The 19,115-nt window shown below is 36.9% G+C and overlaps 1 protein-coding gene across 2 annotated transcripts in view; it reads right to left on the minus strand.

Annotated features, from left to right (window-relative positions):
- The window catches only part of LOC125460192 (receptor-type tyrosine-protein phosphatase gamma-like), a 693,348-nt gene that overhangs the window by 36,845 nt on the left and 637,388 nt on the right, over positions 1-19,115 (minus strand). For both annotated transcript variants that reach the window (XM_059649945.1, XM_048547332.2), the window contains 5 exons: positions 17,272-17,363; positions 8,018-8,114; positions 7,343-7,425; positions 1,451-1,585; positions 323-457 (listed from right to left, as the gene is read on the minus strand). In XM_059649945.1, coding sequence (XP_059505928.1) covers positions 323-457; positions 1,451-1,585; positions 7,343-7,425; positions 8,018-8,114; positions 17,272-17,363 — 542 coding nt within the window. The remainder of the gene's footprint in view (positions 1-322; positions 458-1,450; positions 1,586-7,342; positions 7,426-8,017; positions 8,115-17,271; positions 17,364-19,115) is intronic.

Raw genomic sequence — 19,115 nt, forward strand, 5'->3', positions numbered from 1 at the left:
GTTTGTGGGATTTTGATACATACAAATTCATTACTGCATTTTCCTTTGTTATAACTGAGACCAAATTTCAAACAGAGATTAAATTAAAAAGCCAAAAAAAAATCAGAAACGAAAACAGTAATTGCTGGAAAAACTCAGCAGGTCTTGGCAATTCTGCTTTTGCTCCACAGTGATGCCAGATCTGCTGAGTTTTTCCAGCAATTTCTGTTTATGTTTCAAACAGAGACTGTTGACATGCTAAGAATGTGAAAAACACTTTGTAAATAAAATTTAGCTTTTCCTTCATTTTGTTTTCAAATTGTGCCAAGCCTTGGATTTCTACCTTTTTAACTTTTGTGTTCCTAATGATGAAGCGGCGTACAGTGCAACATGCCCGTACTTTTGTGCTCTTCAAAGTGACAATAATGTTACCATACTCTTCATTGTTCTCACTTGGCCAGTATTGATCACATTTTCGCTGAAACACACAAAACAAGGAAATTTAATTCCATTCTGAAAATGCCACAACAGAATGTCAAAATGACAATGTAACCTATGTCAGCCCTGGCTCAGTTGTTGGCACAATGGCCTCTGAGTGAGAACGTAGTGGGTCTAAGTCCCACTCTAGAGTTTCAACACACAAATCAACAGTGACAGTGCAGTATTGACGGAGTGAAGCACTAACAGAAGTACTATCTTCACATGAAGTGTAAAGCAGTGGGTAGTGATTGGAGCCTGGTGGATCCCATATACTATGAGTTCCCTGATTGGGGTTGTTAACCCGGACCAATCAGGAAGCCTTGGCTGACAAATCTTAACAAGAATAGGCCCTCTTGGGGTGAAATGGTGCAAGTACCACCTGCTCCAGAGGTGTGAAATAACATCTCTGAACAGGTTGATTAGAAAAATAAATTAATTTAAAAATATATGTATGAACAGAGGTTTTAGAATATGCTTAGTCCAGGGGACTAACTCTGAGCTGGCTGGCCAAGCCAGTGTACTGTGCACATTTAAGTAAAGGATGACTTCATGATGAGATCACAGCCTCTGTGCAGTTATCTCACTGTGTGACTGCTTTTCCTCTCGGTTGGATGTAAACGATCCCACAGCACTATTTTGATGTTGATTCTTGGTGTCCTAGCTTATTTTTCAATCACAAAAAACTTATTGGGACATTATCACAGTGTTGTTTGTGGGACATTCACTATGTGCTAGTCAGCTAGTGTTTCCCACATTGCACTAGTGGCTACGCTTTAAAAGTACTTCATTATGTATTATGTTCTTTGAGATCTCCTGCAATTATGAAAGGTAAGAATCTTGCAACATCCATTACTGAAGTGGTTTGACACTTTCCTCCTCAAAGCTAGAATTGTTCTGATAATGTTCATACAATTAGATAAATAAATAATGATAAATCAACATTTATTTTATTCAACAGTTTGAAAATCTACAAATTGAAAAGCTTACTTACTCGCCCTTTCTCCACTAAATTTGTAATCATAACAATGATTCCTGTGTTCTGTTCCCAGATCATTCTCCAAAAATCTTCAAATGTAGGCTTAAGAGGTCCCTGTGTAGCTATGTAGGCTTTTGACTTGTTGTAACCCTGTTTATGGAAGGAAACAACATTAAAAAATGTTGACGTTCACCCCAAAAATTAAAATCTGAAACTAAAGTTCGTGGCAGTCTCCTTCAGGGTATGAAGGCTTTGAAATGCTGGTGGTTTTAAACTCGCTCTTATTCCGTCAGTAAATTCTGAGCCATCATTTAACTAGTTACGCTATTTCCCTGTACCATTTGAAGATTAAATGATTCCAATGTACATAGTCCACATCCAAATAAATGCCAGAATTTTTTTAACTTCAAATTCATTATCTGTAGGATTCTGTTTTTATAAATTATATAATTTTATCTTATGTTTGTGTGTAAGGTCATGTAACTTGTAACCCACCGTTAATTTCAAACAATCTAAAGCCAATGACAACAATCAGATCAAAACTTTTCCTGATTCAATGTGCCTTTGACTCCAATTAAAAGGTGTTCACAGAAGGGTGTTGACATTTCTTTTTAATTTCAGAAAAGCAGCTGCCATTATGACTCCCATGAATAAGGTTATGAGATTAGTGAAAATATGAGAGCATTTTTGTGCAGTTTGTGCAACCACTAGAAACTGGTTGGAAGACGTACTTGCTAGTTTTACTTAGGCCTATTACATGAAATAAAGGATAAGAGAATGAATGAGAGAAAGAGGAAAATAAATAATAGGTTGAATTTTACCAAAAATTGACTAAGTGTCATTATTGTGAAGCTTCATGGAGGATTTTTTTCTCTGTGAAAGGGGTCATTGAGCTCTTTTGGCTGGAGAGCTGGTTTGCAATGCAGAGTGATACCAACAGTGAGGGTTCAATTCCTGCAATAACTGAGGTTACTATGAAGTACTCTCCTTCTCAACTTTTCCCCTTGTCTGAGATTTGATGATTCTCAGGTTGAAACACCACCATTTGTCTCTCTAATGAGAGAGCAGTTGGATGGTCTGGTAAGACTAAGGCCAATTCACTTTTACTTTATGTTATCTCTCTGTGAACTCTGGCGAGTTATCTCACACAATGTCCACTGCTCACCTCATTATGAATGCATTACATCTCTTTGGTACTGTGCCCTTGTTGAGTGCTCATCAATGGTAGAAGTACTCAACACTGCATGAACCTTCTTGGAATTCTGTCACTGGCACTCCATTTAAAGTCCAGCTTCGCCAATCTCTGCCAGCCATAAAAACTCTTTACATTCATGTAGCAGGAGGGCACGTAGATGGCACAGGTGACACTTCACTGGAAATAGAATCTTGACTCGTAATTGTATTGCTAATTTACATAATCACTTGTTTGATTAACCTCAATGGAACTGAATCTGCAAGAACAAAGCTACATAAACTACCTGTTCTTAGTGCCATACCATCTTCAGATTCTGTCTAAGGGTGTGCCACTACCTCCTAACATTCAGTGTAGTGAAATATCTTGTCATTTTTCATGTGAGAGCATCACCTACTGGTAAGCCTTCAAACAGCTAAATATATTAACTTTTATTGATAAACAAGATATGTAAAGAAAAATTCTGAAACAAAAACAGGAAAAGATGGAGAAACTCAGCAGGTCTTGCAGCATCAATACAGATGAAAAGAAAAGCTGCATTCCTTTCAGGGGTGGCTTATCTTTTCAGCAACAATGAATTTGCAGTTCATGATTGATCACTGCACCAACGTTACATCTATTGGAACTGGGTTCTGTCAAGTCCTGTCTGGCTTGTTGAATCTGACATTGCTAACTCTGAGATACTGAACGTGATGCATCTCGTGCTTAATGCCTTCATCTTCCTCCTCAGAAGGCTACAGCCACTATACAAGCTCTTCAGCATCCATCCATACCATCATTGCCTGTGCCAGTTGTATAGAGCACAGCGTACAACAATTATCAAAGAAACATACAATCCCTGGAGTACAGTACTCAACTCGGATTGTTCTGCAAGGACCCCTGCTGATACTGATCCAACCATCAGAACTTGATCTTCAGGAAACCTACTGTCTACTCCATGATTATCCAAGTGGAAGAATGGGCATGGAATGAAAGAACATATTATGTCTGGCATCAGTTAGGGATTGCATAATGGTCATCAGCTTTGGTTGTAGAAGGTAACTGTTATCTTCCAGTAACCATCTTTATAAGGCCAACCATCCTTGAAATAGAGCAGTCACATTAGAAATCTCATAACTTCCACAGTACCTGGTGCAATCTTTTAAGATGTGGTAGTGATGATCTTGGACAACTTGTACATTTATGGGACAGAACCATACTGATGAAGTCAACCACATTATGATGTGTGTTATGGACAAGATCAAGCCGCCTCAAAACATGTCAAACAGGCAGCCTAGACCCCAACTTTTTCTTATTTTAAAAGCAGGTGCCAGGTGTTGCATTCCAGATGCAATTTGATTTATCAAACTACCAGGCTTGAAGCAAACCACAATTTATTCATATACTATAGTTAAAATACAAACAAAAGAAAAGATTGGAATAATGTAACTCTTTTTGAATACTTTACAGAATGATAGTTTGTTTAATTACTAAACAGCAACTGTTCCAATATAGTAACATCCCATAAACATACCCATGACAAAGGCAATACAGTAAAATAGATTGTCTCACATGCAATTCTAGCAGCAGGAAGAAAATCTCAGCTTCTATCTGTAACAGAGAGAGGTATGGTGCTTCCACATTCAGCATCAAGACCCAGTGATTACTGAAAGCTAAACTAAAAATCCTGGTTCTGTGGAGTTTGACCCTCTCATTCTGGCTGCTTCTATTGTTTCTACTTTAAAACAAAAACCCAAAGCCTCATAAGCTGTTTACTGGCTTGAAGCACGCTACTTGGTACCTCTGTCTCAATCTGTCTTCATAAAAAAATCCCAGGGCAAAATATACCTCGTAAAGCCACTGTGTCATCACACATGGCACTCTCCTGCAGAGTCTATAGTGCCCTCCACTTGGGGAAGCCAGCTGTGTTGCCAAAGCCTAGTGCTGGGTAATAGCACTGACTTTGTCAATGGGGCACAAGGTGAAGTGATATGACCTTCACAAATTGCTTCAACAACAACCTCAATACATTAGTAAGAGCAAATTACTGAAGATGCTGGGATCTGCACTGAAAACAAAAACTGCTAGAGATGACAGTGGGTCAGGCAGCAACCTTGATACATTTATGGGTTGACCTTTGTGAGATCCCACATATGTCCCAGTACATCCTTAGAAGCAGCCAGTCACAGAAAAAAAATTGGTGCGGCTACTGGAATAGAAATAGTCACTGACGCCTTCAGGTCACAAGTCCTGCCTCAAAGATGCCACCGTTCTGAGATGTTGTCCCAGGACCATGGTGAAAATGTGTCTCATTCATCTGGAGGAAATGGCATTGAGCAAAATAGACTCTCTGCCTCCTATACCTCCGCTGCATCGGGAAGGGTACTTCACTTGTGGCTTCTTCATGTGGGGGCTGTTCAGCCGCTGCTAGAGATTGCTGCTGGCCCTGGACTTTTTGATACACCTGTTCCTCCTCCACTTCTCTGTTCGTTTGCAGCATTGCAGCAACAGCGATGATCGGAGACGATGAGAAACTGAACAGGAGCTTAGTAATTTGAGCAATCAGCATTCACATCATTCACAGATAATGGTGTAGCACAGTCCTCCATACAGTAGTACATGAAGGACTCCGACAAAGAAAGCCATGGGGAAGCCTGTACGTGGACCATTGACAGAATTGACATTCTTCCGATGTATGCAGTGCAATCCATTTTAGGCAAACACATGAGGAGATTGTCACTTTGGTACAATTGTTGAAACCTTGTTCCTCTCAAATGCCCCCATCACCCAAGAAAGGCAGCGCTGTGTATAAGATGAAGCTGTCAAAAACATTCAGTAGGAAATCAGCTTCTAGCTCCTGTATAGTATATAAGATAGTGGATTGACTTTGATGATTAAAGCCTGCAGGTAATACTTTGAAGGTTGTCTACGATTTCCTCTACTTTGCAGAGATGACTATGATCAACTTATGATGGTGAATGACACGGTCACACCTCATGGTCAGAATGCATATTCCATGTAAGTGAGTTCCGGGCTTATCCTGTCAATCTAGGTAACCCCAAAACCTTTCACTCTCTGTTGACCAGATTAGTTCTACACATTCTCAAACAATCTCTTTCATTCAAGTCTTCATTTCCAAACATTATCTCTGAGCCTTGAGCCTACAGCTCAGGTCATGCCGACCACTGTGACATATTGGCCTGTTCACAACCAGGGTGGTGACGGCCATTGATGATCCCCTCATCCTGCAGTAGCCCATGTTGTCTAATGCACCATCATCTCCTATAATGACATGTTAAGTTTCTGTTCAGTCTATTACACTAATGGTTCCCTCCAAACCCCACATTTGACTTCTCCAAATTGCTCAAGACAGCAGGGCCACTGACAATCCCGAGGACTGAATTTGGTGGACCCCCAACCAACTTGGAGGACAGCCTTACTGATGAGTGTCCAGGTCTCTGTGCAATTCACTGACTGATTTACCGTTCAGCGCAGACTGACTGCACTGGACCACTGAATAATGACCAAAGCCCACTCCCTGGAGTGCAATGATACGATCCCGTAACCCAGCCACCCCAAGCAGCCAAATGGCCATGTCTAAGCCCTAGACTGAGACTAAACACTGCCTTTGTCTAACTGTGGTGGGTCATCCTGACTTAAGAAGTCCCCCTTGACTTGCCTGAGCAGTCCTCCCCTTGGATTTGAGACATGGCTCTTTGGTTGAAGCATATACAGTATGTTTGCTATTAAATCTGCTGGTATATGCAGTAGATGTGACATTGATATTGCATGATGTAAACATGTCCATCCCCGAGACTGATTACTGCTGGCAAACATGACTAACTACCTGGTATTATATCTGCACTTAAAGGCATGGCAAGACACAGGTACCGTGAGCCTGTAAGTTCTGAATGAGGCACAAAATGCAAAAAGGCAAAGCAGAAATGCTGTGAGCATCCAAGTAGGCGAGAAGTGTGTGTGCGTGCACTAAGGAAGCAGCAAAGACCCTGAGGTGCACCCTGCTCTGATGGATGAGACAAGTTCCATGAGGCAGCTTTCATGCAAAGCAGCCTGGCAACAGCATTAAAACGAAAGGTGTTGGTGCACTCCAGATTGCAGTATTGAATAGAACTTTACTTTAAAATTCAGAGGCATGCTACAGTGATGTGGTGAGGTTGTTGTCTGACTAATGCTGGATGCTGGAGGGGTCAGATGATTGCTGCCCACGGTGTATGCCAGAGATGTTAGAGACTGCTGGCCAAGATAGAGGCCGGGGGAAGCAAGCTGCCAGTGGAGCTATGACAAACCTGGCCACACAGGAGAATAGGAAATAGCATAGAAATGAGGCAAGAATAGATAATAATGAGATGTTAACACATGCAAAAGACCTCTTGCTGCTCACTATTGAGATTCATGTCTTGCTGTTAAAACCTTGGGTGGAAAATTCAACATTTTCTTTCTCCATGTTGGGAACCTAATTTTCCCAATCTCACCGTATTTTCCCAACTGACTTGCCATTGCTCAAGTTGTTCAGGGGCTAGGAAATTTCAGCTCATTGGTTTAATTGTCTTTGCCTTAGCTGGACTTAAACCTAGAACTTAGCTTGCAAATGTTGTTTCATTTCTATGTTCAAATCTATGATTGATTCAGGTTCTATTTTAACACTGGAATTCTTTGAATTGAATGATCATGACAAATGAGAGAAATGTAACATAAAATATAAAAGAATGACTTACATCAACATAATTGGCATTGATGTAGTCACTATGCTTTGAATCTTTTCCTGGTATTGGTCTTAATTTAACTCTGCTGTGATCATCTGGAGAAGGAGAAATATTAATCCACAAGAATAAGTCACATTGATCTTCATAGATATTTCAAACATTACTTTCCACATTTTAAGCTATCATGAATATTCAACAAATAAACGAGTACTGTAAAAAGAGAGGCGATGGTTAGCTCAGTTGGCTAGTATGTGGTTTACACTGATGCCAAAAGTGTCGGTTTAATGACCATTCCAGCTGAAGTGGAATTGAGACCTATCTATTTGTCCTAGTTCTGAGAGTGGAAGGCAACAGCAAACCACTGACATAAAAAAATGCAAGAAAGTGGTTCAAGAGGAAGCACTGGCAAACAATCAGTCAAGAAGACCTGACTTTGGGCAGAACTCTCATGAATGAATGAACAAACACTAACCAAGGACTAATATTAACCTATCTTGTAACAGTTGTGATTTAGTACTCAATAAACATTTTCAGAAATATTTTTAATTAACATAGAATCTTAACTGAACACCCTATACTTTCTATAGATATTGTATTTCAAACCACCCAATGTGAGGAAATTTCTGGATAATATTTTTTGAAAGATTAATTTAAGCATGAATATTTTGGAATCCAGCATAGTCTTACATGCTACAATGTTGATGTATCGGTTCTTGTACTTGTTATCTGGATGGTTGGAATGTTCTGATGTGATGTTCATATCAGCTGTACAGCGTTGCACTTCCTATAAATAGAAAAGGCAAAAGGAAAATTTTATTTCAAAACATATTATTGCATTCAATAGTACATGTATGGTACAAAGATTATTGTATACAATACTTGATTTTGAAAAATACATAATTCAGGCTTTTTAAAGGCATATTATCACAAAAATTCACTGGTCATTTAATTACGGTTCGATTTAGAAATTAAATCCCTGCAAAGACTCAAAAATTTACGCAGTCACTAGTTCGACCATACAGACTAGAAAATTGCTGCTTGGATATCAGACTTGCACTGTCTGCTCCTCACATATTAGACAGCAATTGAAATATTGCAATTAGCCTCAGTATCCTTGGATTTGGGAAACAGAAATAGCTTAGCTTCTACTCATGATCGTTATCCAAATCTGTTGGAAGTCTCTTTTGTTGCAGTCACAAAACCCCTTTGAAAAGCATATTCCTTTGGTGGGGCACTGCATGATATTGTACATGAGCAAGAGGTAGCTCTTCTACAAGTGGCAGGGTTTGAAAGAAATGGGACAAAATGAAATGTGCATTTCTTTCTCTGCAATGATAAAAATGATCAAAAAGATTATAGATAGTAGTTGCATTTATATAAATGTAAACGGTTGTGTGTTCCAATTCTAAAGAATTTAGTAGTTACTTACAAAAGTAATGGGGTAGATTTTCATCTGTACTGCTAGGTATTAAACACATTAGGAGCACAGAACAGAAAATTTAAAGGGAAATATCACATGAAGATCACATACCCCAAAACTTATTATTCTTCCAATCATATGACTGAAGGAACATTTAATAGGGTTGCTTTTCCATCCAGACTTTTCTTTCTATGCTCTGCTTAGTTTATGTGAATATATCTGTTTACTTGCGTGCTTAAATGCCATTTTTTAATCCTTTTTGTGTGATTCAGTTCAAAATATTATTTAGGAAATGATGTGTGCAATCTTGAATGGTCAAACTTAAATTCGGTTTGGCTTTGTTTTTGCAATATAACTAAACCTTTAACTTCATGGAAAAGTTTATGGGAGGAATTTGTGGGAACAATCCAATGAGAAAAGTAGACTTGAGATAAAAAAATCTGCCATGATTTTGTTGAACAGTACAGGCTGTTAGACCAAACGGCTTACTCCTGCCCTTGTTCTTACGTTCATCAAGAATTGACTAGTGACAAGAGGCTAAAGAAGTTCCTTTGCTCAGGTTCATTAAAATGTCAATAAAACATTTTCAGGTTAATTAGATATAGTGTGAAAGGATAAATCATTTGTAAATACATGGCCAATGTCTGCACAGTTCCCACAGTAGCAATTTACATTAAAAAAATTCCTAGGGAATCGGGATAACTATTTACTCATTCATTCATCGTGGTTTACAGCTGATTGGACAATGTGCTCACTACAAAATGCTCATTTTTCAAAGAAGACCAGGATCTGATGATGGGAAAGACAGAAAATTTTTACAAAACCAAAATATTATTTAGTCAACAGTTAGTACTAATATTTCAGGAAACAGCATAATAAATTACTCTACACACAATGGATTGAAATGATCAATACCAAACAATGTAAAAGGTATGCAATCACTTTATATTTAGTTCTGATAATAGATTAGTGAAATTCAAGACATGCAAAACTCATTTGTCAAGTTTTTCTTTGCTTGAATAAAAGCTTCCTGACAACTGGAACAGATGGGAGTAATCTGTTGAATTGTATGCTTTGGGTAGTATTAATCTCAGAATGGGTAGGTGTTTCTCCAGATTCTTTCCTCAGTTCCCCTTCTTTCATTAAAGGTGCTGTTTCACACTGGTGTGCAGTTCCAGTAGCCTTCTGGTATTTCAGACAGATGACAATATGAGAGTCTCAACACTGCTATCTTATCAGCTTGTTCAACTGCAGCAAGCATCACAGTGGAGCCCACTCCTCACCTGACTTCAACATACAGAGACTTTCCAGCAGGATTCACAGGCCAACCTGTGGGAAAGCCAGTTTTAAAAAAAATTTTTTGGGTACTAGATGCTATTGTCAATTGTGGATTCTGATCGTGAGAGACATACTGTCATTTCTGCTTTGGGTATCATGAGTATTGGACCCAATCCTCTCTCAAAAGCCACTGATTCATTACTATCAACGGTTACGAGACAGTTATTAGAAAAAGGAAGAAATTCTCCCTAATTCAGAGCATTGAGTTCAACTGTGGCATCTCTACCATTAAGTTAGTACAGGTTAGTAATCCCAATGGGATTCTTGATCTTGATCTGTACTGTTCAGCTGATCAATTATTTAACCAACTGACCCATTAAAGAAATTCAGTTTACCTATCTATTTTAACAGAGTCGCTACTTTATACAGTTATAAATCTGATTTGCTGCAAAAATAAAATACTACATTTAAAATTCAGCAGTTTGCATCTTTTATTGCTTTAGCTCATCAGTATTATTTTACATTATATTTAAGATTTACATATAATTACCTAGTTATTAACCAGAACTATTGCCTGGCCATAGGGTTCTTAAACTGTGTCCTGTGTACAGGATATATTCTTTTTGATATTGGTAATAGTGAAAAATGTAATATCCATTTAAACTTTTAATGGTTTTGTGAAAAAAATACCACCATTGCATACTACAACACTTTCTGAGAATAATGGACAGGGGAGTAGAAGAAGGAGTAGTGCAGCAATTAAAATGAATAACTATGAAAGGAGCGATAGTGCAAAACCTGGTAGAATTTGAAGTACAACAGGCAGTGCATCCTGCATCATCCATCCTAGAATGCTGAGAGCAGACAGCACAAAAAAAATCAGAAAATTCTGGCCACAATCTTTTAATTTGAAAGTAGTGCCAGAGAACTGGAAGCTTGTCACTTTAGCATCTCTGATCAACATAGAAGTACAAATAAACAGATAAACATAGACCAGACAGTCGAATATCAGAAATGGGTAAGCATTGCAAGTACATGATTCAGATAAAAATAATGCTCACCTAGAAAGACATGTGATCAGATTTCTTTGAAACAATTTTGAGTAAAAATGAGACCAAGTGAACCTTACAACATGGATTGATAAGCTTGACACACTGGGGAAAAAGGCTTTATATCTGTTTTGTGTAATATTATAAGTGCTATGCTTGCTCCAAGGATCTTTGCTGTAACTTCAGTTCTTTACAAACATATCAACAACTTTAAGGGGACTAAAGAGTTGGTTACATAAGTTTGAAGATGACACAAATTTAGGCAGCACAATAAAATGTGTATATATAAACAGAAAATCAAAAATAGTCCAATTTAGTGAAGGTGGGTAAAAATTAATTTTGTGGAGTTTGAGATTATCCACATAGGATCAAATCAGAGAAATTTCTTATTGCTGAAGGAGGTGTAATGGAGCAAAGGAATTTGAATGTTTATGTGTATCGATCACCAAAAGCTAGTGCACAACCAAAACAAGTTATCAAAAAAGTCAATGAAATGTTAGTAATTATCTCAAGTTGTTTGGAACTCTGAATTGAGGATAATATATTTCCATTGTACAGAGCCTTGACAGATTCACATTTGGAGTATTTGGGCACTAAACTTCAGGAAAGACTTATTGGCCTGGGGTCCTCACAACACATTATTTAGAATTGTAGAATCCCTACAGTGTGGAAACAGGCCCCTTGGCCCAACATGTCCACACCGACTCTCAGAGCATCCCAACCCCCAACCACCTGTAACCCACCTAATCTACACATCCCTGAACACTGCAGGCAATTTAGCATGGCCAATCCACCTAGCCTGCACATCTTTGGACTACGGGAGGAAACCTGGAGGAAACACACGCAAACATGGGGAGAATGTGCAAACTCCACACAGTCGCCAAGAGTGATACTAGACTGTAAAAAAAGTCAAGTTGCATAAATGGTTCTAATATCTTTGAGTTTAGAGGAGGTGTTTAATATGATAGAAGAATTTGATTGGATAGATGAAAAGAAACTATTTAATCCTGGTATGAAAATTGAGAACATGACATTACCTTAAGAATTACAGTAGACCATCTTATCATAAAAAAACACTGAAAGCACTTTTACTCAGTGAAATCTGCAAGTCTCTCCTCCAAAAGAATGCTGATGATAATTGGTCAATTTAAATTTTTAAGACTGATTTAAGAGGGTAGAAAGAGAATCTCAGGATACAATGAGCTCGCAGGGACCATTAGTGTGATAGGAACAAAACTGAGAGGAAAAAGGAAAAATTAATGGTTATTGGCATGGAGGAATATTGGACTGGTGGCGGTTTGGTGGAAGAGATGAGGAGCAGAGATATCTGAATGGGTGGCCAGCATCTTAACATATTAAAGAAGTCCATGAATTCCGCACATTTCTTATTGCAACAAGAGTGGATGAACAGAGGACAAGGATTCAAGAAGATGGTTCATAGTGAAGAAGAAAAGCCAGAGGTCACCAGACCCGAAATTTTTTTTTCACAGATGCTGCCAGACCCGCTGAGCTTTTCCAGTGACTTTCGTTTCTGTTCAGGGATTATCTTGATATGATTGCACGTTTCAATGAACCATCAAATTTTCATTCTCATATTTTAGATAATGATGAGGAATTTGAAAATGGCTCCTCAGACAAAAGCAGACATTGCAGAATCAAATGTAAACAGGGTTAGAGGTGGATGTGTCAAATGACAGAATACTAAGTGTTGCTAAGAGTCTTAATAAATTTGTTATGCTTGATATGTTATGTTCACATCACTATCATTATAAGAGCTGCATAAGAATCCAAGCATAGACCTGGCAGTAAAGTCTTGTTCTTCATGGTCTCAGGAAAAGCAAGTCCTCTATAATCTGACCATAATATGTTGATTGATGTTCTGTCAGCTCTAATTGAATAGGAAATGCCACTGTGTGCTTCAGAAGTGGATCCCTACATGAATTGCTTCCTTTCTCAGTTAAGGAGCATCACATTGCATTGTTTAAAGGAAGAAGTAGGCACAGTAAGATGCAATATTTTTAAATGGCTTACAAGGACAAATCAAGAGAATGCTTCTGGTTATAAGTCATTACTTGTGTCATTAGTATTGTAAAAGCAATCCACTTAACTCTCATATTATGCAATCCGTAAAAGTCACACATCATGTTAAACATAACTAACTGATTAGTGATCCTTTCCTGGAATGGAGCATTTCATTACATTTGGCATTCAAATTTCTTCTGTGGAGTTGCTTAGTGACTGTGTGTTACTATATTGACATAAACAAACATAATATGACAAGCATAGAAAGAAGCAATTTAACAGACAGTTAGATAATCTAACAACAGTTCAATTGCATGTAAATCTATACTCAGTTAATGCCATGCTGAAAAGGTTCCCTTTAAACATGCCCCAATTTCAATGGCCCAATTCTGTTGTAAAAATAAGTGCCGCCCACAATTATTAAAGAGTAAATCATACAGCAACTCCCGGCGATTGCACATATGCACTTGTATTTGGAAATTAAGAAGTTGCTATCCAAGTTTTCCTTTTCCTCCATAAGCTCCACTCTACTAGTATTTTGTCAAGAGATTCAGCAATGAAACACATGGAGCAGCATAACGTTGGTGTACTTACATGATATATGCCCACTAGACTTACCAAGGAAAGTTAGGGCTTGTCCATTCGGTATAGATAAACTTTTAATAGTGCAACAAATCTTAATTATTGAGACACTTAAAATGAACACCTTCAAGTAAGAAGCCTCGATTATTGTTGGACATTTAAAAAAACCAAAAACATGGAAATAATTTGATTTTGACCTTAGCTTGTCTTAGCTTTCTACTTCATACACCTTATTTCAGGGGAGGAAACACATTCTACAAGATGTCACCTTCAAAGTTATTTAGTGGCAGAAATCTGCAGAAGCACCTTACAATAAGTAATTTAGGGCTAACCCCTCCGTATATTTATGAGAATACATAATGTAAAGAATGCATGTTATAAACTGATGAATTGATCAATAAAAAACTTAATTGCATTTTGAGTTGATGATTTTTGAGATGATCATTGAGATTAATTATCTCACATAAAACATCCACTTGAGCTGATTCTGTTTTTGGAAGTAAAAAAAATATTGTACACTATTACAAAAAATATAACCCTGAGTAGCAGCAACTAAACTACTTGCAGGTGAAAATGCGTTATTTTAAATTGATCATGGGGTACACCAAAGGGTAACATAGTAATAATATGGCCTGTACTGCTTTCCTTGGATATGTCAACTGGAACTGCTCAACTGGTTCCCCACTCTCCATATCCAGCAGTTCACTCAGTGAACTATAGAGACTGTTCTCATCAAATTATATAAAAAGACAGGTTATTTTGAGAACAGTATATTAATCTTTATTTTTCTAACACAAATTTCAGATGTTGAATAACATGGTACATGACTGTTGTAAACATATATATATATATCTATATATACTTCAAATTATTCTGCAGTTTACGCGGATTCTGCATAGAAAATCACAGTTTCACCAGAGATTAGAACTGCAGTCAGGAACCATAAAACAGCCCAGACTTCAGTGAACAAGAAGGTTAATAACATTGTATTCCCATATTAATGTTAAAATAGTTTGCAAAAAGAATGTTTTAAGCGTCAGACATAACTTAATTGGATCAGTGACCCTTCCTAAAAACTCTAACTACTTGTACAAATATTTGATAAAACAATTGACTCCAAATCTTGAGTTCTGAGGATCTTTAGATTTAATTTTTACTTTAGTTTGTCCATTTTAGGAAGGTCTATTTTCTCACTACAAAGTTAGATTAAAAACTCAGAATAAAGCACTTGTTTGTTAACAACAGAGCTGACCTTTAGACTGCACCAATTAAATACCTGTTTGTAAAGCAGCCCGAAGAAAATAGTTTTCTGAAGAATTAGGTCAAGAAAAGCACTTAACAGCCCAGTGACACACCGTTGTTGTGCAAACACTCAACACACTCGGGGAAAATAAGGTATGTTTGCAATCATAATTCTCCAGCATGACAAGTTCCCAATTTCAAATGATTCCTTGAGAGTGGTAGCCAGGCAAAGGGGAAGCAAAAAAAAATTAGTAAGTGTTTCCCTTTGGGTCACTGTTAACAGGAGACAATGACCCAGCTACCTACCAGCTCAATAAATGTTTGTAGTGGATCTAAAATGGGCATGATGTGCAAAGGTGGGTAGGTTTAAGAAAAAGAAATATATTTTCAAATAAATAAAGCCTTAAGCAATTTTGATTCAACTGACTTAATTGGCTTGGCTACAAATCTCGTTGTAAATGCTACTCCATGGTACACAAACAGTACATTATTCTACAGTAAGTGCACCACTTTGACAATTATTTGGCTATTTGCATGAAAAGCAGAAGTGTGCAGTTAGAAAGTTATTGGCATTGACTAACCATCAGCTAAATGATTGAGCAGAGATAACAGCCTTTAACAATGTTGACACTATGCAGGACAAACATTTGCCCCAAGAGAATTGCTTTTGATCAAGACAATCTAATTCAAATCAGCCAAAATCTATTATTCATGATCTGGCAGGCCACTGCTATTAATCACATCTGTTTGTTACACCATTAAACATACTGTGGAATAATTTCATCTAATAAACAAATCAAGATGTGTGATGAAAAATGAATTCATTAATTCAAATGACTGTTGTGCTCCACCACCTTTTAATCTTTTGCTCTCTAATTCAGCCATATTCAATTTTATAACTTTGTGAATTGGTATAGAGTTTGAAACACATTTTAACTTCTCATTAAGGACTGTGTTTATGATTGTATTTCACATTGACAGATCTTTTTCTGAAGAGATTTCTCAATTTAATTGCGTTACAGAACACAACAAACCAATAATTAGTTAGTACTTTTCAAGAAGTGCCCATTTACAGGACCTTCTAAATTTTGAATTTCAACCTTCTAATACTATTAGCAAAGGAGAACTGATGTTGCAATTTCATACTTACTCAAATGCATTTAATGGTATAAGCTAAATGACAAAGCATAAAAAACATATTTGAATTGTACATCAACAATAATGGTACTCAGCAGGGATGGAGAAATTCCTGACAGCACTGTCAGTATAGTGTACCAGAAAATGGGCATATGCTAAGTAAATGCAGAAAGAAAAATCAGAAAGTGTCTGATCACTGTTTAAAAGTGATGGCAACTAACAGGGACCTTGGCCTGGCTCAGCTAATTCAGTTGAGTGATGGACGGAAGATAAAATAATCTAACCTATGGGACGGGATCAATTTTTTGAAGTATGTGACTTAACCAAGAGCAGTCACTGTTGGGAGCTCATGGGCCAACCCAGGTCTGAAATTATCCTTCTTTTCTGAAGGCAAGATTTGTACCATCTTGGGAGTTTAAAATCGAGACTGAAGAGGGTTAAAAAAGATTAAAATATGGGTTTTTTTCAACAAGATACACAAACAGTCAATGAAGCACAGCAGCTGGAAGAGATCACATCGAAGAATGCAGGAAGTGGATATCATGAGGCTCTCTGAATCTTGAAAGGGATGACATGCAGGAGAACAAGCAGCACTCCAATCCGAATTTCAGCAACAGTTCTTCATGAGAGTGCTCGAAGATGCAGACATATGCTGTGCTTAAACCAGTGTAGTATTTTCCAGCCCTAAAGCAGGAAATGCAAAAACTGTGCAGTCATAGACAGTTGACAGCAAGGAACACTAAAGTGCCTTTTGAACCAATCTGAAATATAGTTCCCCATTTTAAAAAAAATCTAAAACTTCCTAGTATTGTACTCCATCCAGTATACTTTGTCTTCATACATGGAATGATCCAGGATTGTTTCCAGTAATCTCCACATATTTTTAAGTGTTCAAAATGAAACTATGGAAATTCAAAGAAATAAACACTTTTATTTTTCCCATAAATTACTGTGGGAAAGTAACACATTATAAGTTAAGAGGTGAAATAGAAAGTTATAAATTATTACAACTGTGAAATAGATAAAAAAGGAACTCTTTTTGTTGTTTCAGCCATTTGTTTCCATTATACAATTTTGTTTAAATAATATTACACCATAAAATAGAACTCTGTAGTGAACAATCTCTAATTTACCCAAAATAAAAATCACTCCAAAAGCAAAACGGGCACCTATTCTTAAAAATTTTAGGAACTAATGAAAAACCAACTTACCTCAAATTCCTCAGAGAATCCATGTTGGTTATTGGTATATAGTTCATTTATGTGCTTTACAAACTGCTTGACTGGAATGGCCTCCATATCATCTGCAAGGAAGAACAAATAAAGATGTTGCTAGGTTCCCAACACAATTACAGAAGAGGTTCACGAGTTTGGTCCAATTAACATCTTTTTGTGCAAAATGCTGAACTGGTGTTACTTGTCTGTAAATCTCAAAAATGCTTCAGACTCAACTAATATACATAAATCAGCTTTGATGAAAACTAATCAAAATGCAACACATTTGGCGAACTAGAACTGCTTTGGGATTACATTTCAATAAATGTGTTTATTTGTGTTTATTTATTTATTTCATGCTTTGAGATGAAAAACACACCTGAGCTCAATAGGAGGTAAAAGACCCAATATAATCTTTGTGTCCTTGGCATCAAAACAAACTTTTTTCTTTCATATTCCAAATAATTCAGCAAGACGGTCTTATTTTAAAAGCAGGAAACTGAATTTATATCAATACGAATCAACGTGAAGAAAGTACAACAACAGATGACTCTTAAGTCGCTGGATCTGGAAAGATACTGCACAAATAATTAAAAAAGATTGTGCAGTTTAATATAATTTTCTGCTTCAATTCTCTTCCATGCAAAAAAAATACATCTGTTCTATTATATCAACTATAAATGCAAGCCAAGGAAAGGTTACAAGAGGGAAAATAAAGCAATGCCTTTGTTGAATGTTTAAAAAAAATCAATTGCGTGTTTGTAGAAAATGCACGCTGAGATACTGTAAAGTGGAATTTGAGATAAAGCTTGCAATTTGACATTCTGCGACGGGTAAAGTAATTTTCCCAGCTGATACCTGAAACATCAAAGTCTTGTGAGTATTTGTGTGGTAGAATGAGCTCAGACAATTAGAAACAAGAAAAACTAACGATACAAATTAAACTGAGAAGCAGCTATCATTGACGATTTGAATATGCTGTTCTGTACTCAAGTCTCACTCAAAGTTAATTACCTCAAATTACTGCATCAAATTATTTTTATTGGCATTTGAGCAGTTAAATACATGTGAAAAAATAGATTATTATGTATTTTCTCTGACTGATCAGTATTATTACACAGGCTCCACTTAAAAAGATTCTGGAATTGAAAATTAAAATAGAAATTTCTGGAATGCATGCACCAATTTAAGATAGAGAATAAAGTTTAGGTGAGAAAACAAAGAACTGAGAATGCTGGAAATCTGAAACAAAAACAGGAAGCGCTGGAGGAAATCCGTCTAGCACTTTCTCTTTTTGTTAAAGTTTTAGGTAGGATCTTTTTGTTCAAGATGTCACCAAGCAAATCCTAGCCTGACCCTTCTGAGTTGTTCATTGTTCTATTTTGAAATATCACCATTTCTCCTTTTATACCAGGCTGGCTTACTTTGATTACCCTCAATATTACACTCTCTGTGAAAGATTACATGCTTGTACAAAAGGCAAAATAAAAAAACGTTAAAATTTATCCGATATTAAACTAGTCTTACTTGAGGAAATTGGATTTCTTGGGAGCAATTCATTTGAAATACAAGGAGAATAGAATAGATAATTTTGATTCTAAATGTAGTACTTTTAATGCAAAAAAAAATGGAATTGTAGTCATCTCCACTGTAGCTTATCTTCTTTCAATTCATTCATTTGATGTGGGCATCGCTAGGAAGGTCAGCATTTCATACCCACTCCTTACAAATCTTATGTCAGTTTCATTTAACTATATGCAAGAAAAAAGCATGAAATGGAATTTCGCTCAGCACAAATAAACAAAACTCAAACTTTTATATGGTTAAATTGGGAGGTGTTA

Source organism: Stegostoma tigrinum, chromosome 11 (assembly GCF_030684315.1).
Source record: "Stegostoma tigrinum isolate sSteTig4 chromosome 11, sSteTig4.hap1, whole genome shotgun sequence".
In the NCBI taxonomy this organism is placed as follows: Eukaryota; Metazoa; Chordata; class Chondrichthyes; order Orectolobiformes; family Stegostomatidae; genus Stegostoma; species Stegostoma tigrinum.